Raw genomic sequence first — 21,389 nt, forward strand, 5'->3', positions numbered from 1 at the left:
AGCAGCAGCCGTGCGCGACGCTCTCGTCACTTCCGTCTCGTGTAATTAAAAGAAATATATCTCGTCGGTCCTCGAGATACTCAATCGGCATCGCGTCGGCATCTCATTCATTAACTGCACGGTCGAATCGCGAGTATCGCGAGCATTAGAAGCGTGAGCGAGTGAAATCTGGAGGACTTCAGCAGTCGAGAAGCAGAACGCCGGCAGCGATGCGTCACGTTTCCAGGTATGTGGAATCATTTATTACGCGGGAGGTCTCCGATAACGAGAGCGTACGTTTGACGAATTTTCCGGGAATAAGAAGTCGGAATTTCGCGCTCGGCATTCACAATCCGTCATCATCCGACTAGTAATCATCACTTTATGAATTTGCAATTACTCTCGTCAATCTCTGTCTGTTTATCTATTTATTGCGTTGTTATATACAAAAGATATTGATCCAGACAGAGACCAATATTCTAGACCAATATTCTACACAAGACCAATATTGGTCTTGTGTAGAATATTCAACGTCATATCGCTTCTTAGACTGCGACCTTTTTTGTTTTCGGTCAGCGCTTCTTTCAAGTTTGTTTACTCTTGTTACGGGATCTGAATTTAAATGTCCATCCGTAAAAGAATATTTTCGAGAGCACACAACTGTTGTCTCCGCTTCTTATTGTCATTTTCTTTCGTCAGCTCTTTCAAGAGCTCCTATCTAGACATTCAATGTCAATAAAGAAAAAAAATCGTAACGAATATTCTCCACTCATCCTGACCAACCATTTTTTCTCTACCGCAGCTTACCAACCAAGAACGCTAAATTTTTGTTCCAGACGTTGCGGGAAGCAAGTCCGGCGGACGCGGATGCCGCACTGGAGGATCCGGTTCGGGCAGAGCAGGGTCGACCGGAAGGTAAAGTTTACAAGTTTCCTACACATCTGTGTTCAACTCTTTACGATTTTTGCCTTTGTAACTTGTTCCTCATCAGCTCTCTTGAAAGCTTCAAGTCCCATTTAAATTTTCAATGTTGGAACAAAAATATAAAGATAAAAATTCCGTATCAAAATATATCCGTATTTTCGATTGGTCCCGATCAAAGATATTCTCTCTCTACCGCAGGTTATCAACCGGGAAAATTATTTTTCTGTTTCAGTTGTTGCGGAAAGCAACAGCAATCCGGTAGACGCGGATGCCGCACCGGAGGATCCGGTTCGGGCGAAGCAGAGTCGGCTTGAAGGTAAGTTTACAAGTTTACTATAGTCCTCTGTTTGACTTGGCGATCTAGAGCTGGAATATAATTTCCGCCTCGACTTGAATTACGATCGCAGAGGGTAAACTACTCTTTTACTCGCCCGCACTCGTTGGTCAAATCTGATAAGCAAATGTGAATTTTTTGTTACAGAGTTGAAGCGGAACGTGGCCGGCTCTGACTGCAAGTCGTTTCGGTGAGTCAAAATGAAAAGAGAAACAATATTCTGCATGACGGATGTGGGACTAAAAAATGTCGTTCGAGTCAATGCGAATTGTAAATAGATACTTGCATGTGTGTATTTGTGACGTTGAATAAAATACATTGCTCGAAACAATCAGGGGATTACTTGATCGATAGCCTGCATTACATACAAGATTTAAAATACTGAATGATTCTCTTTTGATGTTCAGTCATCTGAATAAGAGAATATTCATATGTACAAACGCGACGACCGACATCAGCTGCTTTATTTTTATTTTTCAAGCGGGCCGCAGAATTACTTAACGATTTAATTATTTGACAATATTCAATTGTCCGTATAAAATATATTCATAAATAAATGCCGATATCGTTAGCTACTTTTCTTTTATTTGCAAAACAGGCTGTAGAATTATTTGGCAATATTGTCCATTCATCACAATCCCTATTGTCTCGAGTAGCGTATAATGCGCGTAGAAATTGCGCCAGCGCACGCCGAGCTTGAGGTATCCTCGCTCGCGTGCCTTTGAATCGCGACCGCGGTTGTCAATATACGCGTTTTTACTCGCGTTGCTAACAAAGAAAACTTAAATTCTCATTTCGCCAAAGTTTCGCGAACGTAAGCTTCGTCGTGACAGAGCTATAATGCGTGAAAACTTTGCGCCGCTCCTCTCTCTTTGCGCTCCCTAAGAGGGACCGGTTTCTGATTGTCTAATCTTTCCTCGCGTGCATTCGCGTCGCGAATATTTCACTCGTAGATATCGATAATCCCACATTTTCGCGACTTTTCAGACACAATCGCGAAAAGCACCGTAAAAATCAATTGGACGAGTCAATAAATTTTCACACGGTTCTTACTCCTCGCCGATCGAGTTTATAGTCCGTTTCGCAGCGCGCAAAAAGTTTCCACCGATGGCGAGTAAAACGTTCGTTAATTGATGTAAATATCGCCGTTCTAATACCGCGTATCGACCGCGTCGCGGAAGTGTGATGAAAGTGTAGCGATCACCGTGGGACGAGCTGCAAGATGGATGTTGCGCGACATGGAGAGCGGCAGCGGACATGGGCGGACATTGGTGGATCTGGTTGGATGCAACAGAACATCATCAATATCATCATTGGTGAGTGTCTGACTCAAAGCTCGCAGAAAGAACTTTTATTATTACTTTATTATTACTTTTAATATTACATTGTGCATGCCGCAAATTTGCATAGACTCTTGTAACGAAAAATATATTCCATGAATTATTGTCCTATATTATTGCCATATATTGTTGCCACATATTGTTGCCATATATTGTTGCCATATATTGTTGCCATATATTGTTGCCGTATATTATTACCATATATTATTCCCATATATTGCCATGTATTCTCGCCATATATTATGGCCACTTGAAATCGCGCGAGCAATCAAGAAAACTGAATTTATCGGTAATCGCAAAGGCGCGGCAGACGTCACAATTGGATGTTCGCAGCCGGTCTCAGGGTTGACCGATAACAATACTGTTGCTGCAATTTAACTTTAAACAACAGCGGCCTCAGATCGCAAGAAACTTTTTATCGCGGAATAACCTTTCGAACGGAATGTTCCCGAGAAGCGCTATTGAGATAAATGGAAGTTATAAGCGAACCTCATCGATAACATATTTAACCTTCGATATCTACTAAAGATCTCAAGATACAGGAACGCTCCTTTGCAATATAGTTCTATATCAACCCTACTTTGACCATAAAGCTCGATTTTCAATTCACAGTAGAAACGGAGATATTATCATCACAAGTTAACCATTTTAAATTACTATATCTCCTAAAAGGTTCAAGATACAGGAACGGGCTCTTGCCACAATGTAGTCCTATATCAACCCTAATCTTACCATAAACTTCCATTCTCAATTCCCAGTAGAAGCGGAGATATCAAAGGTACAAGTTGGAAAATTTTAACCTTCGATATCACCTAAATGGCTAGAGATACAGGCCTGTTCCTTGCACTAAAATATAGTCCTCTAAAAAACCTACATTTCACCATTAATTACGACTGTCAACTCCCAGTAGAAGCGGAGATATCAACGGAAAAGTAGGAAAATTCTAACTTTCGATATCTCCTAAACGACTAGAGATACAGGCCTGTTTCTTGCACCAAAATGTAGTACTCTAAAAACCATACATTTCACCAATAATTAAGACTCTCAACTCCCAGTAGATGCGGAGATACCAACGGAAAAAGTTGGAAAAATTTAACCTTCGATATCTCCTAAACGGTTAGAGATACAGGCCTGGTTCTGGCACCAAATTAAAGTGCTCTCAAAACCCTACATTTTGCCGTAAGTGGCGACTCTCTACTCCCAGTAGAAGCGGAGATATCAAAGGAGAAAGCTTGGAAAACTTTAACCTTCGATATCTCCTAAACGGTTAGAGATACAGGCCTGGTTCTGGCACCAAATTAAAGTGCTCTCAAAACCCTACATTTTGCCGTAAGTGGCGACTCTCTACTCCCAGTAGAAGCGGAGATATCAAAGGAGAAAGCTTGGAAAACTTTAACCTTCGATATCTCCTAAACGGTTAGAGATACAGGCCTGGTTCTGGCACCAAATTAAAGTGCTCTCAAAACCCTACATTTTGCCGTAAGTGGCGATTCTCTACTCCCAGTAGAAGCGGAGATATCAAAGGAGAAAGCTTGGAAAACTTTAACCTTCGATATCTCCTAAACGGTTAGAGATACAGGCCTGGTTCTGGCACCAAATTAAAGTCCTCTCAAAACCCTACATTTTGCCGTAAGTGACGACTCTCTACTCCCAGTAGAAGCGGAGATATCAACGGAGAAAGCTTGGAAAACTTTAACCTTCGATATCTCCTAAACGGTTAGAGATACAGGCCTGGTTCTGGCACCAAATTAAAGTCCTCTCAAAACCCTACATTTTGCCGTAAGTGACGACTCTCTACTCCCAGTAGAAGCGGAGATATCAAAGGAGAAAGCTTGGAAAATTTTAACCTTCGATATCTCCTAAACGGTTAGAGATACAGGCCTGGTTCTGGCACCAAATTAAAGTCCTCTCAAAACCCTACATTTTGCCGTAAGTGACGACTCTCTACTCCCAGTAGAAGCGGAGATATCGAAGGAGAAAGCTTGGAAAACTTTAACCCTCGATATCTCCTAAACGGTTAGAGATACAGGCCTGGTTCTGGCACCAAATTAAAGTCCTCTCAAAACCCTACATTTTGCCGTAAATGACGACTCTCTACTCCCAGTAGAAGGGGAGATATCATAGAAACGTACGGTAATTGAAAATGTTTAAGCATATATCCTGAGATTCTAACTGTTGGGTATGGCATGTGTGTGTGTGTGTGTGTGTGTGTGTGTGTGTGTGTGTGTGTGTGCGTGTATGTGTGTGGGCGCGTGTGCGTGTGGGAGTGCGTATAAGCACACGTACGTCACGCACACTTTCAATGCAACCCATGCACACGGACACAATTGCGCTAAAAAACGCCTGCCGGAGTATAAATAAATACTAACGTAACGCTGAAATATTTTGGAGAAATAATTTTGGGTACATGCAATATATTATCTTATTATCATACATTTATATATCGATATAAATCGTATATAATCTTCATGATATTAATCATATACAATCTCAATTCTTATTTTTTTTGTGCATGGTAATGTTAATTCATGTTACAAATGCATAACAATGTGCGAGACCGTGCTTGTCAAGTACGCTATTATGGTTGTAGCACGGACATAAACCGCCTGAAAGTGGATGTAGCACGGACAGCCACCAGATGCAGGTTTTACCGTCGAGACCTAAAAGTGGATGTAACATCGTAGTTCCCCTCTCAAAATGGATGAAGATAGCGCCCATTCCCAGTGCGAAAAATCGGTGTCGCCGAAAACGCCGTGTTGGCCGCTCTCAGCTTCCTCTCTGGTAACCAATGGTAGGAAGGATTCAATCGCCGAGCAGTGTTTCTTATCTTAAGCGCTATTGGTTAATGCTGCTTCAACTGTATATTGTAAAAATTTTAAGTTTGACATGTCAGTGCATAAATGAATGTATACTGTTAGTGGTTATTGCCTGATTTCTTGTACGATTATGGTATTTATTTATTTTTCTATTACTATATATTACTATTATTATATATATATATATTACTATTATGTAATTTTTCTAAAGGAAATTGGAAATATCAAAAGGTTATTCAAGCATCATTAATACTATACTATTATTAATACTATTCAAAGCATAGCCAAGCTTTATTAATACTATTATTACTAGAATTGCAAAATCACAACCATAAATTCCGACTATCTTTAACTGCTATTTCTAACGGCTTACCATTTCTAACATAAATATTGGTTCTAAGAATGTTGAAAATATTCACATTTATAAAATAGAAAATAATTATAAGTCACTTAAACATACAAACTAAGTAAATTGCCTTATAGTTTGTTTTGTTGGTAAAGTTTCAGATAATTAAAGTTTATGCTTATGTCTGTGAAGAGTGTAAACTGTAATTTGGTAGAGTAACTTTATTAATTGACACAGTGTCTTTGCAGTTGTTTTACATAGGCAGTGTTTCAAGTGGTTGCACAAACTGCTAAAAAACTTGTTTCTTTGTTTTACATAAATCTCTTTTTACAGTATTATCTATTATTTGTTCAAAAAAGTGTATCTATATAATTATCTCTAATTGTATTCTGAGCATTGATGACATGTCAGTATGTAGGATGTATATTTAATTTGTGTATAATATATCATAAATCGGCTTTGGCAAATAATGATTACACATTGCTTGTATTCTTTCACTACGCAATACAGGCGTGTACCGCCGCATTGGGAAAGTCTTTACCACAGCATCTGTGAGAGTCCTTGTAACTGCAGTTAAATCTGCCTCAGGTCCCTGAGTGTACTTCTCCAGAGCTAACATCTCTGATTGAAACAGTTCCTGGCCATATTCTTTGCGAGTTTGAGGATCCAATTGTGTCCACATATCTCTAGCTTGTTCTAGCAATGCTGTATTATCTTTCAGCCATGCGTTACCAGATATATATTCTCCAGTTTCGACAATTACAACATCCACACCCCATCTTCGCATCTCCAGCCTTAAACATGAACCCCAGGCTTCCACAGCAGCCTAAGATATTTATACAATCCTCTATTGATTTACTCAAGCTTTATTAATACTTCCAGTTACATGATTACACAAATAGACAAGCGACTATATGACGCTGTAACCAAGGAGAGCTTACCTTAAGCGCACAATAGATGCCTCGAACGGGACTCGGTATCCGCGCCAAAAGGCTACTGACCAAAACGATTCGACCCTTTGACCTCCTCACCAAGGGTAGAAATACCTATTTACAGAAAAAGAGGAGAAGAGAGAACATGGTAAATTATGTCATTAGCCCCCTTACTCTTGCCATTTGCAATGCTCAAAGTACCTGAGTTAAGCGTGCCAGACCGATGAAATTGATATCTATACTTCGCTTGAGAACAGATGGGGGAATCCACTCGCATTCTCCGAGAGTCACCCAAGCAGCAGCATGCACCAGTGCCCATAGTCCTGAAATAACGCGTCGATGGATGGAATGATCCGTTATGCAAAAGATTGATAACTTTAAGAGACTTTAAGAGATATACCAGGAGCCCCGTCGGGCAGGTTCTCGTTGACGTAGAGAAAGGTAGAGTGTATATCACGTTCGCTGATGACGTCCAACTGCAGCACGTGCAGCCTGCCCGAAGCGTCATCTTTTAATTTCTGCATGATCTCCTCATTCTCCGCTTTATTGTTAAATCCAGCGAACACAGTGAAGCCCTGAAAGGGAGAGAAGGAGGGAGAGAGAGAGAGAGAGAGAGAAAGAAAGACCAATCGTAGACATTCGCTTGAAATCGTCAAGTTGACTAATTATACTTCAGGCATATATTACCAAGTCGTCCAGTTGTTTAGCCAGAGCATATCCAACTCGCGAATCGCAACCTGTGATTAGTATTGCTTTCCCTGCAGCAGTAACCTGTTGCATCGAGTGATTGTTACGTACATTTAATGAACCAACGCTTATAATTTGAAGAATCACGGCCCGTTGGCGAAGGTTTATGATGCTTTGAAGGTAATTCCGTCATTGATCGAACGATAAGGGTCTTAAAGCTTCTTAAAAAAAAAAACTTAAAAGATATAAAACAGGAAGTACGGTGCATGCAATGAGACGGCTGCGTTATGTCGATATAATGTAAAAAAGGTCAAAGGTTCGGATCCGCCCTGGTGTAAAAATCCGTATCCGCTTCTTTGTAAAGGGCCTTTGAAAACTTCAAATACTCGCAAGTGTCTGACATTATGAGGAATATGAAAGGTTGAGGGGAGCACTGAGTAATTTTGTTACAAAAGCGCGATTCTAGTTTACCAAAGGTTAAGATGAATAACACAAATCTTTTTTGTTGGCCTAAATTTTTTGCAGAAATCCACTGCAAAATAGATCGGCGAAGCAGATAATTGGGGCGTGTAATTCACTGTGTAAGTCACCGTGTGACGGCATGTAATCGTGACTAAAACTGCCGTTGCTCGAGAGTGGGCACATATCGGATTCTTGTAGAGGAGAGCATGGGTAATAGACAAGTGTCTTACCTTTAGATTGTGATAGAATAGCGTGGATCCTACTGATATGATCAACAGTAGTATGAAAAGCACGAAACTAGATGTTTGTGAGATGCCGAAGGTGTTGAGTATAGTCGCCAGGATTACCGCAACTGCGTGTGAAAATGCTATGGGTAGCAGACACCTCTCCGCCAGCTCCCATGTCTGACTATCGTCGGGCTGTTTATTTCCGTTCGATGCTGACGGCATTCTCGATCCAAATTCTGTCGAAATTTTAGACAAATATGATTAACTCCATTCGTACGAATTCTGCGGCTCACCTAGGAGCCCTAACTGGGATATGTCCGAGCTAACTTTAAACAGTGTCTAGTCGCATTGGTCTAAATTTAACCACAGTGCTGTCTCTTAAGTTCAAAGATCCTAGTAAACTTTAAATATTCGCGAACAGGGAGATCTATAATTTTAATAAATATTACGGTATTAAATTTTTCATACGTGTGAATTTCATGTTCATTAAATTACAAATGAAAATATACGTCGTAGTGCCGTGGAAGAAAGTTAGAAGATTTGTCAGGTGTACTAACAACAATTTGGCTATTTTACACGAGGAACTATTGACGATAAATATATTATGCAACATTTTGATATTGCAACAGAGAAATTTATATGTTCAACATTTTCTCAGCAAGTATTGCGTTGATATCTATATCGACCTAATAACTCGTTGTTGAAGCAATAAACAAAAAGACAACGCACAGAATCACGGAATATAAAATTCTTTGTATTAAAATGCGCTGTGACAGCGCTGGAACGTATCAAGAGATTCTCGAGAACCTTTTGTTCTAAATTCTTCCTAGAATCTCTAGAACCTTCTGTATCTGAATTATATATACATTGCTGTAGCATTTTTATCTTCGACTGCGCCTCTCAAGTTCAGAGAAACGGATCGATCCGTCTGTACCGCGAGTCATTTCATCAATTGTGCACGTCCGTGCATCCGGAGGTCGCATTGTCCCGCCCCGCATCTGCGGTGGCCAAGGTGTATCTTCGTAAATTTCTCGTCTGGCGCTGATAAAAAAATGAGCACGGCCGGAGGAAGTGGGGGTAGATTATTGATTTCTCTATGGGATGCGCGGTGGGTCGGGGGTTGGTAGGTGGCTAGGTAGATAGGTGGGGGTGGGGTGCGCCGTGTGTCGACGGGGTGTCTCTCGCTCGTGTATATACCTGCGGGAGAGTCTACAGGGGGTATAAATAGAAGGGGTAGTTGCACCGTTGACCCAGTGTTGGGTTGACACACGGTCAGTTCAGTCACTCAAGGCATTCACTCTCTCTTTCTCTCTCGCTTGCGCCGTTGCCGCCACCGCCTCTCGTTGACTTCTCTTCTCGTTCTCTTTTTTTCTTACTGCGCGCGTGTGAATTGTCGAGCGTGTGCACACGTTCTCGCGAGAATCTCCTGCTCCTCGAGTTGCTCCCCCCGTTAGTTTTACCAGGTCGATTCGTCGACGCAATCCTGAGCACTGCCCTTTTCATACCTTGCGTTCACTCGAACGGTACGATTTCTCATCCGAAGGTGTCGGACAGCGGTGCACCTCGTCTCCTAATGCATTGTCGAGGGGATTCTGCTCACGAATAAGGAGAACGACGACGAAGAAGAAAAGAAAAAAAAGCGTTTGCACATCGTGTTCAAGTGTTACGTCCCTCGCGCAAGGGCGTACTCCTCCAGTTCCGTCTCGCTTCTGTCATCGACGCGGGCCGCTCAAGACCTCGGACACACCGTCAAGGCACCGTGGCAACTAATGTGCAACGAGAATCAGGCCTTAGTAGCAGTCAGTCCTCTGCAAGAAAGTGAATTCTTCCTGACTTAAATCTTTCGCGCTTACCCATTTGGGCGTCGATTCCGCAGCGTCGCGGCGCACCAAGTCGGACTTCGAGCTGATCAGCAGTGATCAACGAAGTCAAGAGATCTTCCTCGAGTTCGCCGTCCGACGTAAGGATGTCAGACGCGCAGGGAATCGCACAGGGAACGGGCAACCCTTACAAGATCGTTGACCACACCAGGGAGCGGAGGAAGGGCATCACCGCCTCGTCGCTTAAGGAGCTGACTAATGTCGCACGTAGTCGTCTGGCGTTCCCCGTGGACGCGGATCTGACAATCGTGCTCGAGCAGGATGGTAAACAAGTGACCTCTTTCTCTCTTCTGCAAATAGACCGATGTCAATGCACTGTAACAATTTTAGTGACGTTAACGTGTTGAATATTGATGTGTCAACATTCAACATTCTTTCAATTAACATACAATTTTTTATAGCTCAACGTAACTTAACAGTTTCTAATTAATTTTTAATCTAATGTAATTCTTGTATTTAACATAATTTAATATTTAATAAAATTTTAAAGTTAAATGCTTAAAATATTAAATTTCAGGCACATAATTAAGTTAAGTGTTATGACAGTTGCTTGTCATGTACCTTTGAAATTTCATCGAGTTGCTCCAATGGTATTATAATAGTATATCATATACCATGTTTTTTATATATATAACAATATTATGTTGTAACAATGTTCTCCTTATAATAGAAAAAACGAAATCCTCTAATCGTTTGATAAATATCGTTTTTCAGGGACAGAGGTAGATGATGAGGAGTATTTCGCCACGTTGGAAAGAAATACAAGCTTGATGGTGCTGCATGGCGACCAGAAATGGGTCGCTGTAGGAAGCAAGAGAGCGTCCCGTTATATCGTCGTGGACGACGTGGACAACGTAGAGGGTAGTTCAAGAACCGATAAGATCCGGCAACGAACGCTCATAGAACCCTTGGTGTCGTCGCTGCATGGTGATCCATCGCATATTTCGCTGCTCGGACCCCACGACTTGGAATTGCTCAGCGATATGGATCCGGATAGTTTAGCCGATATAGTGTCTGACAAGTAAGTCTCTTGCGATTGTGCATTAAAATAATGATTTCATGAGAGACGAGACAGTACCATTAATTCTCGTGCGGTATTACAGACTCTTCCTCGAGCAGCTGAAGGAAGCATCTGGCAGATTCCTGGTGGACAGGCGACAAGTGCAAGAATCTATGATTCTTCTTCAGATGTTTGCAAGCGGTGAGTTGGAGCGAGCGTAGGCCATGTGGGGGGTGGGCGCCCTCACATTGGCTAACATGTATAGAGTGCGACGTCGCATATCCTACAAAGGTCGACAGCTACATCAAACTCTGATCCTATTCTGGAATTGAGCCCATCTCTGATCTTAATTTACACAATAATAGAGTTAAACTCTCTACCGAAAAAACGAGCATGAAAGTTGCTACATTAACAACAATACATACACGTATCAGTGACGAAGATCCCGTATTTTTTCTCGCGCGGAGAACAAACGTAAAAGACAAACGCAGTGACAGAGACATTGTACAGAGACATGAAACGTGAATAATGCGTTTATTACACACTTGACAGATTTAGGTACTGTGTAATAATGTATAGTTTCGTCTTATACATATTATATATATATATATGCATAGAGGAAGTAGTATAGTTTTAAGTTTTTGTAGAATTTTTTTAATCTATATACACTATATTCTGTGGCACAACTATGCTTTGGCAATACTTTACATTTTTAGTGAGCGTATGGAATTGCTTTGATACAACATAAGAACTTGCTATGTAACGACAGGATTATACATACGCGATTTAGCTACTAACTTGTCTGAATATACACAAGGAAGCTGCATAAATAGCAGTCTCACAGTGAATATTCCGTCGCGATATTGTCATATCAAGTATTAGCGAAACGTGTTTTGTTTATGAGATTTTTGTACTTAGATACGTCATACCGAGATTTAGTTCAACGAAGATCGATGGAAATATTTAAGACTGAATTTATAGGGAAAATAAAAGCCATCCCCATTAAAATCACCAACTCATTATACACTAACGTTAGTGACGTAATAGCAAGAAAAAAAGTCGATATCAGCCCTTTGATACCAAGCAAAGTTGTGCATTTGATAAAAAACGAAACCCGCAGAAAAGAAAGAAAATAGACAGGTATTTCTGACAAGATTATGCATACACATGTGTAACTAGGTACTAAATAACTCCAGCTTTACGATTGCAACAAGCAATGTCGTATTTATATCTATGTGATCCTCGAAAGTTGCAAAACCAAGTAATATACACACACATACACACACACACACACATATACGTTGCATTTTTTTAAAAGAGCCGTATTGGAAGTGTATGTCTACTCTCCGCAGAAATACCCTGTTTCAATATCGTGACGTTCTTTGATATATATATCGTAATGTAATTACAACACACCTCTCTGTGCACTAACTACATAGTACATATTTACATTAGAAACTCATACCACCACCGTGTTGGAAAAAAAATTCACGTAACTCGGAAATAAAAAAACGACGCAACGAGACTAGTATTGAGCCGTTTGCTATTAATCGGATGTATCATTAAATCAGGCGCAATATACATTCGATTTCGTGAATCCATCTTAGAATATTAGTTTATAACGAATTGAAGTAAGAGAGAGAGAGAGAGAGAGAGAGAGAGAGAGAGAGAGAGAGAGAGAGAGAGAGAGAGAGAGAGAGAGAGAGAGAGAGAGAGAGAGAGAGAGAGAGAGAGAGAGAGAGAGGAAGAGAAGGAGAGGAAGAGAGAGAGAGATGGACACTTCATCTCTCGAAATGAATTTAAAATGCGCTAGAAAGTACACACGAAATAGTACTGCCAGTTAGGAAAAACGAAAAAGAGGAAGATCGATAGTAATGCTCAACAATGTCCCCAGATGTAAAGCGAATATACATTTTCTAATGTCCGCATTTAATGCGCGATTACCGAGATGGCATTATTACCAAACTCATGCCTGTTACATCACTACAAGTAATATCTCTCTTAAGAGTATAAATACGCACTAATAATTTCTAGAAATTAAGTTTTAATGGAATGTAAGAAGTCGTCGTCTATGAGTTGGTGCAGAGCGTTGGAGGCATCCTTTACCCGGCCAGACGCGTTACGCAATTGACACACAGCCTCTTGTAGAACCAGTTCGCTTCTCAACAATTGTCGATTGACAGCTGACAATTCTTGTACCCCGGTCGTGATGACGCCTTCGGTCATTTGCAGAATGTCTTTGTCCAAGGTTTCATTGCATTCGTCTGTTCAAGTTTAACACATGTCAATTTAAAGTGATGTTCAAAATTCACGCGTAAGCAGTATACATGTATATATCGATTTCCGTTCGTTTCTCGAGATCTAATTTAATGTACTTCCAGAAACGCTGTTTTATAAGAACTTGTAAAAGAAAACATTGTTTGTACAGAGTGAATTAGATAGATACTATAACTGTGCGTGAACAAGTTCTAGATGCAGCAGATCGAAACTCAGTTAGATAGGTGATATAAATTACTGAACAATTAAGTTATCGATATTCCACATACACAACACTTATATAATACTGTTTAGCTGTAGTTATGCACACTGTACTGCTGTAATATTAATAAAAGAATGTTAACAGAAGTAACATTTTATAGTTATTTTTTGTAAATATCTTGTTACTATACAGAAATAAGATCCTAAAATATTGGAATTGTTAAATTACTTACGTAACTTCTTGTGAAGCAAACTATTGTACTTGATGGTACTCTTTTTAGATTTTGGTATCTTGAGGTCGGTATAAGGAGGACATGTCATGGCATCCACTGCTCCACTAATGCTGCTCAAGCTAGTTAGATCTGTAAGTAAAAATAACTATATTATATCAGGTTCCTATTCAAATACAGATATATATATTGATAAATTTACCATCATCAGATTCTGGTGCTTCACCAGAGATGATTGTGCCACAATAGTTTGATGTTCGTACAGCAGGAAATCCTAAACCCTTCATGTGTAACAGAATTTGCAAATATATCTTTTTCTAATTATACTAAGTTCATAATATATAAAACTGAATACAATAACATACAGTGGCAATATTGGAGGTATCATCATCAGATTCTGGAGCTTCTCCAGAAATTACTACAGCTTTTAAATCCATCTTTTGAGGGATATGTGATGCTGGTTACAAAATATCTGTAATATTAACCAAAATATATAACAAATTTACTTAGAATGTCGAGATATTACAAATAATTATTATTCAACATGATTTTTAACTGAGCGTACTTTTATAAAACCATTTCATTTGTTTTGTCATTGTTATTGAAATACACATAACATTTAATACCCTGTCAATTTTTGAGGTTAGCTTTGTTATTGAGAAATATACATATGTACAAAAAATTATTATTATTTTCTTTAATGAGAAAACAATACGTATAACTTAGGACAATGTGTTTGTTTACCTTTTAAATTTTGTTAACTTGTTCGAGAAAAAATGCTTATATAATTTTCTTCACCATATCAGTGGTCTAACCAAACATTTCTAGATCTGAGCGTTCTTTGCAGTTTTCGTTATCGTGTGTGATCAGATGTAATATATTTACAATATTTAAATTTAATATATAAATGGGGTAGTTAATATAAGAATCAATATGTGATATGAACATTTTTTATATTTAAAACAATAATTAAATATCATGATCACTAAAAATTATAAACTGAATAACGTCTTACTTAAGGTCTTACTTAAGGCAGAAAATTTACAAGTAGGGAACAATATATATATATTTTTATATCTTTTCATTTGAGGATCATATAATTATCCACGCAGAATATCTAATTCTTCAGGTGTGACATGCATCCTTAATTCCTTCTCGCGTATCACATCTTGAATTTGTGTAAGAAGTTGAGGAGCTACTTCAGCTGCATCTATGTAAATACTTCGTGTCCACGGGCACTGCATGACACTCTCGTGATAAATCTCTTCTCCCTTTTTCTCGCACAAATTATGCTCCCGTAGGAGCAACATATATAGTCTCCATAACAATGGGCAGCATTTGATACATGATATCCTGAAAACACAATTGTGTCAGTATTACATAACATGTATATCTCAAAGTACAGCAAATTTCAACATCCTGTATATTTGTGAGAATTAAATTTAAGATTTTTTATTAAATTTTAAAGTGATCTATTTATGTCATACTTAGAAAGCGTCATATGAAAGGATAACAGCTTATTCAGTGTAGCTGTCACTGCATCAGAATGGTCATATTTCATCAAGAGACCAATACGTCTACGAGCAGCTAAACACATTGCTACAGCTCTCCACAATTCAATTTCAATGCTTCTGCTGTTGAATCTCCATGTTGGTAATTCGCTCTGTAATCATAATTCTTTTACAATTTAATTACCTAATATAATGAAATTACTTGCTTCCTTTGAGCATGACAATTGTTAATAACAGTTCTAATTAATTACATAACATTAATAAGTGTTTTACCTCTATGATAGCAAATACCGATAAGGCATAAAAGTTGTCCGGGTATACACTCAAAGTTCTGCTCAGTGTTTCTTTCAAAGTATTCTGCAAACTATGCTTCTGTTCGTAATGCAATTGTAAGATTGCAATTTGGCTTTCATACAACATTTCCTACAATCATTTTCAGTCAGTTTATATATTAATCATTTTAATTCGCTCAATAATGTTAACAAAGTTAAATTGACACCTGTAAATAAGGACGATCCTTGGAATGATCGATGCAGCTGCCCAATATTTCAATAGCACTTTGGATACCGTCATTCCTGATATACAGAAAATACGCGTAGCACACAATCGCGTCGCATTCCAGATTCGACAAGAAAAAGGTGTCTTTTCCATTCTCATCGGGCACGTTCTGTAAGAAGTCATGTACGTGTTCATGTAAGTATCTTTCAACCAGCGAGTCTTGATCCGCATTTTCCCCAGGTATCATCCGACCAAAGACTTTCAGTATCCATTGCCTGTGCGAATCGACGTACGTTCTAGCATCAAGCAAGGTCTCGATGAACGTTCTATACACACTGAAAAGCGCTGCCCTCTCGCACACGTTGGCGATCGCGGAAGGGCATGCTCCTTGAGACTGAATGGCGGTTTCGAGTATATTGACACAATTACTGAACCTGCCCATCTCCAATTCTATCAAAGCATACTCTTTATAAAAATATAAGTTATTCCGGTTTTCATCCTTTTTTAAGAACTCCTTCAACGTTGTTCTTAGTTTCTTTCCTCTGTAAAAATGAAGTATGTGATTGGTTGTCCATTTAATTAAACTGGTTAGATCTCATCCTGATTAACAGGTGTGTGTGCCAACAATCTTACTTGCTGTCGTGTTTCAAGGGTTCGTCTTTGCCGAGAGAGACGAGCAACCTTTCCAATCGCAACCACCAGACGTATATACTCGTGCGTTGCAGCGAAGGTAAGCTTTCCGCGATCGTGTGAAAGACTTTACGTACGAAGTCTAAATACGGTTCTTGCGCTGGATGGAATTTGACATATTGAGGGCCCGACGTTAAACGTCCTTCGAGAATATCCTTCAGTAAATCCTTCCTCTGATCATGACCAGCCATTTCACCTACCATAGGATACATAAAGGGAAGCAACGCTTCCAAGGATTCCACTTCCCAGTGAAAATCTTTTAATGATAATTCCTGTAAAAAAAGTATGAAACAACTTTTTTATTTATATATTCTCTATTTTTCTTAATTTCCCCGATATTTTTTTCAATAATCGTCATAATTTTATACTTCAAATATGAAACTATATACTAAAGTTTTTTTTCTTAAAACGAGGCAATAATTTACCTTTAAGTAATAATCTCGACAAGGTAGAAGTGGTACTTTTAGACACAAAAGAGAATAAATGGCCATTTGGAAATTTGAATTACGCGAGAGAATCGGATGTACAAAGTCTGCCACGTCTTCCGGCAAGACGAATCTACGTGAATCTCCAACTAACTCCAACTCGTCTCTATTAACGCTGATCCAGTGATAATTCTCTCTCAATGATTCTGTCCTTTGCCATAGCTGATTAAGTGGTAATCGCGACATCAGTACCATTTCTTCCATCCCAACTAGAAATAAACATTACAAAAAAAATTAGTGACATTAATGGGATATTATTATATCACAGGAGGCTCCTATTAAGTTCTTCTTAAAAAATTATTTAGATATACTTACTTTCACTGACAAGCATGGCATTTTTCATTACAATTGCCTGCTGGAAAAAGTTAATGACTTCGACACTTTTTTATACATTATCTTATAATAATCTGTCACGAACATTTCTAAAAATTTTATTTTTTTTTATAATTTTTGGAAGGCCCTAATAGGAGTCTATCAAATAAGTACTATATTACATACTTAATTTCTTTTCATCTATGGAACCTTGAAAAAACAAACTGGTTTTATCTAAGTTTAGGTTCAAGTTTAGATTTAAACGTATCGTTTCCCACATCTGTTCCCATAATCCTGTATGTCTCAGAAATGTTAAACACTGATGGAGCATTTCTAGATAAAACACAAATGTGAAGGATTAGTCTGTATGAAACAAATATGACAAGAATCCAAATATCAGAGAGAAATATGTATGACAATACGTAGTAATTGTGCATCGTAGAGAGAAGGGTTTGTTCTCGACCGTTGTCTTAAGATGCTGAAGCACCTTGAGTATAAATCCAAGACTTTTGGTACTGTACACATTGCCACTGAACCTTGTGTGGCCATAATAAAATGTTGCCATAACACAATATTTCCTGAATCTTTATTGACTAATATTTCCAACTGATTTGAGAATTCATCAGAGGGTGTTAATTCACTCATAAAACGTAATTTCAATTTCAATAATTCATTGGAATTCCCATTCTTTTCAAGCGCCTTTTCAGCAATAGATAACTTTTTTAATATAGTAGATCGATATGTATCTTTTGACAATTGGTGTCTTTGATAATTAGTTAGAGTATCCTGTGAAATTAACACTGAACTATTACAAGTTTAGTTTTCTACAGAGTACAATGTATGAAAATACAATGTTATGAAGAACCGAAATGTAACAAAGAACAATGTTTAATACCTGAAATTTGATATATTGTATCCAAAGTTCAACATTATATGGATTTTCTGTCAGTTGCTCGTTATATTCTTTAGTTTTAGACTTCTGTTCCTCTTCCAAATGCTTACACCAAGAAGGTAAACTTTCTTCTGCCTTTTCATCATGCTTTGAACTTTCTTTGATATTTGTCTTTTTAATAACTGTATCTTTCTTCTTTAATGCCTCAACAGAATCAATATTTTTAATATAATATCTATGAAATTTGTCTTTCTTTGGTCGTTTATTTTTTACAAAAGAACCAATATATTTCTCACTGATATCATACATTGGTCTGACTCTAGAGCAAAATGTATCAATGTTATTATTTCCTTTATCTCTATGTTTATCTTCAAAACAGATGTTTTCAACATTGTGTTCATATCCTGGCTTATGTTCTTTGCCAACATGTTTGTGCTTTTTTCTTCTGTTTGTTTTTTGTACTTTATCAGTTTTCAATTCTTTGCTTCTTGCATATCTCTTTGCATCTAAAGAAGTGGTTTCACATTGTATTTGTTCTTCAGTATCTTGTAAAGATTCGTCGGATGAAGAATATAGAGATACATCAAATTCTTTTTTAGTTACCACTGGTGTTTGAAAGCTTGAATTTGATAACCATTCAACAGAAGCATTATCTGAAAAGAATGAAAGAAATTTAAAAAATGATCATATACATATTATAATATATTTATATTTATAGGAAAATTAAAGAAATATTTATCTTCAACCTTTATATAATTCATGTAAGGATTAATAAAACCAAAATGAAATAATTACCAGACTTTTCATTATTTGACGATTCAGGTGTATTGTATGAATAAGCTGGAAAAAGAGACATGATTTACTTGCATATCTCTTCACTTCGCAAACAAACAGATTATGAGAGTAAAGCCAGCGGCACACGGTGCTCGTTTTCGTGTTGGATTGCTTGCTGGATGAAAATACTGCGTTCTGATTGGTACATTTTCGAAGATGGATGGAAATGCGCCAATCAAAACGCAGTATTTTCATCCAGCAAGCAATCCAGCACGAAAACCAGCACCGTGTGCCGCTGGCTTAACAGTTATGGCACACAGAGTATTTTTTACTAGATTCAGAGAAGAACCTGAAAGCAGCCAACACGGCGTTTTCGGCGACACCGACTGCACCAACTTTTCGCACTGGAAAGGGCGCCATCTGCATCCATTTTGAGAAGAGAACTACGATGCTACATCCAATTTCAGGTCTCGGCGGTAAAACCTGCATGTGGTGCTACATCCACTTTCAGGCGGTTTATGTCCGTGCTACAACCATAACAGCGTACTTGGGAGAGTTTAATGAATCTTGGGTCTGTTCTTAAAGGTCATTCTACAATACGTGTCGTAAGTTGTAAGTCGTAAGAATTAGCGAATCACAGTCGATTATTACAAAAATAATCGGCTATAATTGGTCAGTTCTTACGGCTTACAACTTACGACACGTATTGTAGAATGACCTATAGGTACGCAGATCGAGATCTCACTCGCTCCACTCTCGTTATCGTAAGCATTCAACTATTTTTTCTCATTCTAACTTATTGCACTAGTTCAGCAGTGCAGCTATAAAGAACAGACCCAAGATTCATTAAATCAGAGAGAAACCTGAGAGCTTCTTGTAAAATGGTATTCCACCTGACTCGCTGCAACTCCTGGTACGGCTGATGCTTTATATATATATATATATATTATAAATTTTGGACGGCCCGATTGCATAATCTGACTGTGTAAGGTCCTCAGGGATAATTCAAGGAAGATGCTATAACAGTTTAGCAATTATACGTATCGTTAACGAGGCGAAATTTTGCATCTCGTAAAATAATTTTTGGAGTGATTCGCAGCGATGCTTGGTACGGCGGACTCATTTATTTTTCATAAACTTTGGACGGCTAGATTGCAAAATCTGGCCCTGTAGGGACCTCGATAATAGTTCACGGAATATTCCATATCAATTTGGCGGTTACATATATCGTCAACGAGGCGGAATATCTCTTCTTGTGAAATTGTATTCGCGTGAACCGCCTTGACGCTTGGTGCATCTTTATTTATTTGTGATAAAAGTTAGACGGCCTGATTGCGAAATCTGGCTTTGTAAAGACCTCGGAAATAGATCGAGAAATATGTTGTAACAATTTGGTGGTAATATATGAGTGCAACGAGGCAAAATATCTTTTCTTGTAACATGGTATTTCGCGGGACTCGCTGCGATGTTTCGTATGACGCTCGCTTTATTAAAATATTATAAATTTTTGACGGCTGAATTGCAAAATCTGGCTCTGTAGGGACTTCGATAATAGTTCAAGGAATATTTCATATATATAAATTTGGCGGTTACATATATCGCCAACGAGGCAGATCTCTTCTTGTAAAATAGTATTGTACGTGATCCGCTCCGACGCGTCATACATCTTTATTTATTTATGATACATTTTTCACGGCCTGACTGCAAAATCTGGCTCTGTAGGTTTCTCGGGGTTAGTTCAAAGAAGATGCTATAACAATTTGGCGGTTAAATATATCAACGAGGTGAAATTTTGCATCTCCTACAATCATTTCTCAACTGATTCGCTTTAACGCCTGGTACGACGGATGGCTTTATTTATATATTATAAACTTTTGACGACCAGATTGCAAAATCCAGCTTTGTACCGATATCGGAAATAGTACGAAGAAGATGCTGCAACAATTTGTTAATAATACGTATCGTCAAAGAGACGAAATATTGCATCTCGTAAAATGATATTTCGAGTGACTCGCAGCGATGCTTGGTACGGCGGACGTTTCATTTCTTTTTCATAAATTATGGACGGCTGGATTGCGAAATCTGACTCTGTAGGGACCTCGATAATAGTTCAAGAAATATTCCATATCAATTTAATGGTTACATATATCGTCAATGTGGCAAAATATCTTTTGTTTTAAAGTGGAGGCTGGAAGGTATTCATACACATACACACGGCAATACTTATGCACTGCTCATATATACGCTAATACTAATGCATTGCTCGCGCGAACGCAAGGCAGGAAGGTTAGGTCATACAGACTGCACTATAGTGCAACTGGGCTACACTTTCCGTGTTATCTACACTTACAAATTTTGCCACGCATACATCATATTTTCTTATCAGACATACATGGACATCTTCCTTATATTAATATCTAGGGTCGTACAGAGCCCGATTTTGCATTTAGGTTCTTGAAAATTTGTAATAAATGAAAATATAGGTTCATGCCGCGGGATGAACGTTCATTCAAATTATTTAATCGATTTTTATTTCGACTTTTTTTCCAAAAAAGCGCTCTGTACGATCCTGCGGACGTTTCTCCTGATTGC

At 38.5% G+C, this 21,389-nt stretch overlaps 4 protein-coding genes across 11 annotated transcripts; 1 reads left to right on the forward strand and 3 right to left on the reverse strand.

Moving 5' to 3' along the window:
- Positions 1–5,434: 5,434 nt before the first annotated feature.
- On the forward strand, positions 5,435–12,218 carry LOC105190577 (DNA fragmentation factor subunit alpha). 5 transcript variants are annotated; one of them, XM_025305499.1, is made up of 4 exons: positions 5,435–5,526; positions 9,591–10,191; positions 10,642–10,948; positions 11,031–12,218. In XM_025305499.1, the coding sequence occupies exons 2-4, from the start codon at positions 10,014–10,016 to the stop codon at positions 11,146–11,148; spliced, it is 603 nt and encodes a 200-aa protein (XP_025161284.1). In that variant the 5' UTR covers positions 5,435–5,526; positions 9,591–10,013; the 3' UTR covers positions 11,149–12,218. The 5 variants fall into 5 exon arrangements, with proteins under 5 accessions (XP_025161284.1, XP_019700352.1, XP_025161285.1 ...); XM_019844793.2 differs by lacking the exon at positions 5,435–5,526 and adding an exon at positions 6,929–7,112; XM_025305500.1 differs by lacking the exon at positions 5,435–5,526 and having other exon boundaries at positions 9,265–9,846; positions 9,924–10,191.
- Positions 5,693–8,970, reverse strand: LOC105190576 (D-beta-hydroxybutyrate dehydrogenase, mitochondrial). Of its 3 annotated transcripts, XM_025305496.1 has the most exons (7): positions 8,914–8,970; positions 8,051–8,283; positions 7,359–7,442; positions 7,072–7,246; positions 6,873–6,994; positions 6,681–6,785; positions 5,694–6,565 (listed from the first exon to the last, which is right to left on the reverse strand). In XM_025305496.1, exons 2-7 carry the CDS (start codon positions 8,267–8,269, stop codon positions 6,167–6,169), a joined length of 1,104 nt encoding a protein of 367 aa, XP_025161281.1. In that variant the 5' UTR covers positions 8,270–8,283; positions 8,914–8,970; the 3' UTR covers positions 5,694–6,166. The 3 variants fall into 3 exon arrangements, with proteins under 3 accessions (XP_011151671.1, XP_025161281.1, XP_011151670.1); XM_011153368.3 differs by lacking the exon at positions 8,914–8,970 and having other exon boundaries at positions 5,695–6,565; positions 8,051–8,488; XM_011153369.3 differs by lacking the exons at positions 7,359–7,442; positions 8,914–8,970 and having other exon boundaries at positions 5,693–6,565; positions 8,051–8,489.
- A 418-nt stretch (positions 12,219–12,636) lies between the features above and the next one.
- Positions 12,637–14,473, reverse strand: LOC105190578 (uncharacterized). 2 transcript variants are annotated; one of them, XM_011153375.3, is made up of 5 exons: positions 14,380–14,473; positions 14,001–14,107; positions 13,838–13,916; positions 13,639–13,767; positions 12,637–13,191 (listed from the first exon to the last, which is right to left on the reverse strand). In XM_011153375.3, exons 2-5 carry the CDS (start codon positions 14,070–14,072, stop codon positions 12,965–12,967), a joined length of 507 nt encoding a protein of 168 aa, XP_011151677.1. In that variant the 5' UTR covers positions 14,073–14,107; positions 14,380–14,473; the 3' UTR covers positions 12,637–12,964. The 2 variants fall into 2 exon arrangements, with proteins under 2 accessions (XP_011151677.1, XP_025161287.1); XM_025305502.1 differs by lacking the exon at positions 13,838–13,916 and having other exon boundaries at positions 12,638–13,191; positions 14,021–14,107; positions 14,380–14,471.
- Positions 14,474–14,632: 159 nt separating this feature from the next.
- On the reverse strand, positions 14,633–18,969 carry LOC105190575 (protein NRDE2 homolog). The gene is made up of 10 exons (XM_011153367.3): positions 18,819–18,969; positions 18,027–18,676; positions 17,554–17,917; positions 17,318–17,464; positions 16,760–17,028; positions 16,278–16,606; positions 15,646–16,186; positions 15,420–15,569; positions 15,123–15,298; positions 14,633–14,988 (listed from the first exon to the last, which is right to left on the reverse strand). The coding sequence occupies exons 1-10, from the start codon at positions 18,877–18,879 to the stop codon at positions 14,736–14,738; spliced, it is 2,940 nt and encodes a 979-aa protein (XP_011151669.1). The 5' UTR covers positions 18,880–18,969; the 3' UTR covers positions 14,633–14,735.
- Between the last annotated feature and the right edge of the window lie 2,420 nt (positions 18,970–21,389).

The sequence above is a fragment of the Harpegnathos saltator genome, unplaced genomic scaffold (assembly GCF_003227715.2).
Source record: "Harpegnathos saltator strain DR-91 unplaced genomic scaffold, Hsal_v8.6 scaffold7, whole genome shotgun sequence".
Lineage (NCBI taxonomy): Eukaryota > Metazoa > Arthropoda > Insecta > Hymenoptera > Formicidae > Harpegnathos > Harpegnathos saltator.

What these genes read in the sequence shown, in the direction of transcription:
- LOC105190576 (XM_025305496.1), bottom strand. Translation starts at nt 8,269, where the DNA reads ATGCCGTCAGCATCGAACGGAAATAAACAGCCCGACGATAGTCAGACA. An exon ending in CCTGCCCGACGGGGCTCCTG is followed by an intron (nt 6,995 to 7,071) that starts GTATATCTCTTA and finishes GCGTTATTTCAG; the next exon opens with GACTATGGGCACTGGTGCAT. An exon ending in GCATCTATTGTGCGCTTAAG is followed by an intron (nt 6,566 to 6,680) that starts GTAAGCTCTCCT and finishes TAAATATCTTAG; the next exon opens with GCTGCTGTGGAAGCCTGGGG.
- LOC105190577 (XM_025305499.1), top strand. Translation starts at nt 10,014, where the DNA reads ATGTCAGACGCGCAGGGAATCGCACAGGGAACGGGCAACCCTTACAAG. An exon ending in AATCGTGCTCGAGCAGGATG is followed by an intron (nt 10,192 to 10,641) that starts GTAAACAAGTGA and finishes ATCGTTTTTCAG; the next exon opens with GGACAGAGGTAGATGATGAG. An exon ending in GCCGATATAGTGTCTGACAA is followed by an intron (nt 10,949 to 11,030) that starts GTAAGTCTCTTG and finishes GCGGTATTACAG; the next exon opens with ACTCTTCCTCGAGCAGCTGA.
- LOC105190578 (XM_011153375.3), bottom strand. Translation starts at nt 14,072, where the DNA reads ATGGATTTAAAAGCTGTAGTAATTTCTGGAGAAGCTCCAGAATCTGAT. An exon ending in ATACCTCCAATATTGCCACT is followed by an intron (nt 13,917 to 14,000) that starts GTATGTTATTGT and finishes TTACACATGAAG; the next exon opens with GGTTTAGGATTTCCTGCTGT. An exon ending in TTTGCTTCACAAGAAGTTAC is followed by an intron (nt 13,192 to 13,638) that starts GTAAGTAATTTA and finishes AAACTTGAACAG; the next exon opens with ACGAATGCAATGAAACCTTG.
- LOC105190575 (XM_011153367.3), bottom strand. Translation starts at nt 18,879, where the DNA reads ATGTCTCTTTTTCCAGCTTATTCATACAATACACCTGAATCGTCAAAT. An exon ending in TACAATATATCAAATTTCAG is followed by an intron (nt 17,918 to 18,026) that starts GTATTAAACATT and finishes TTAATTTCACAG; the next exon opens with GATACTCTAACTAATTATCA. An exon ending in CCCTTGAAACACGACAGCAA is followed by an intron (nt 16,187 to 16,277) that starts GTAAGATTGTTG and finishes TCATTTTTACAG; the next exon opens with AGGAAAGAAACTAAGAACAA.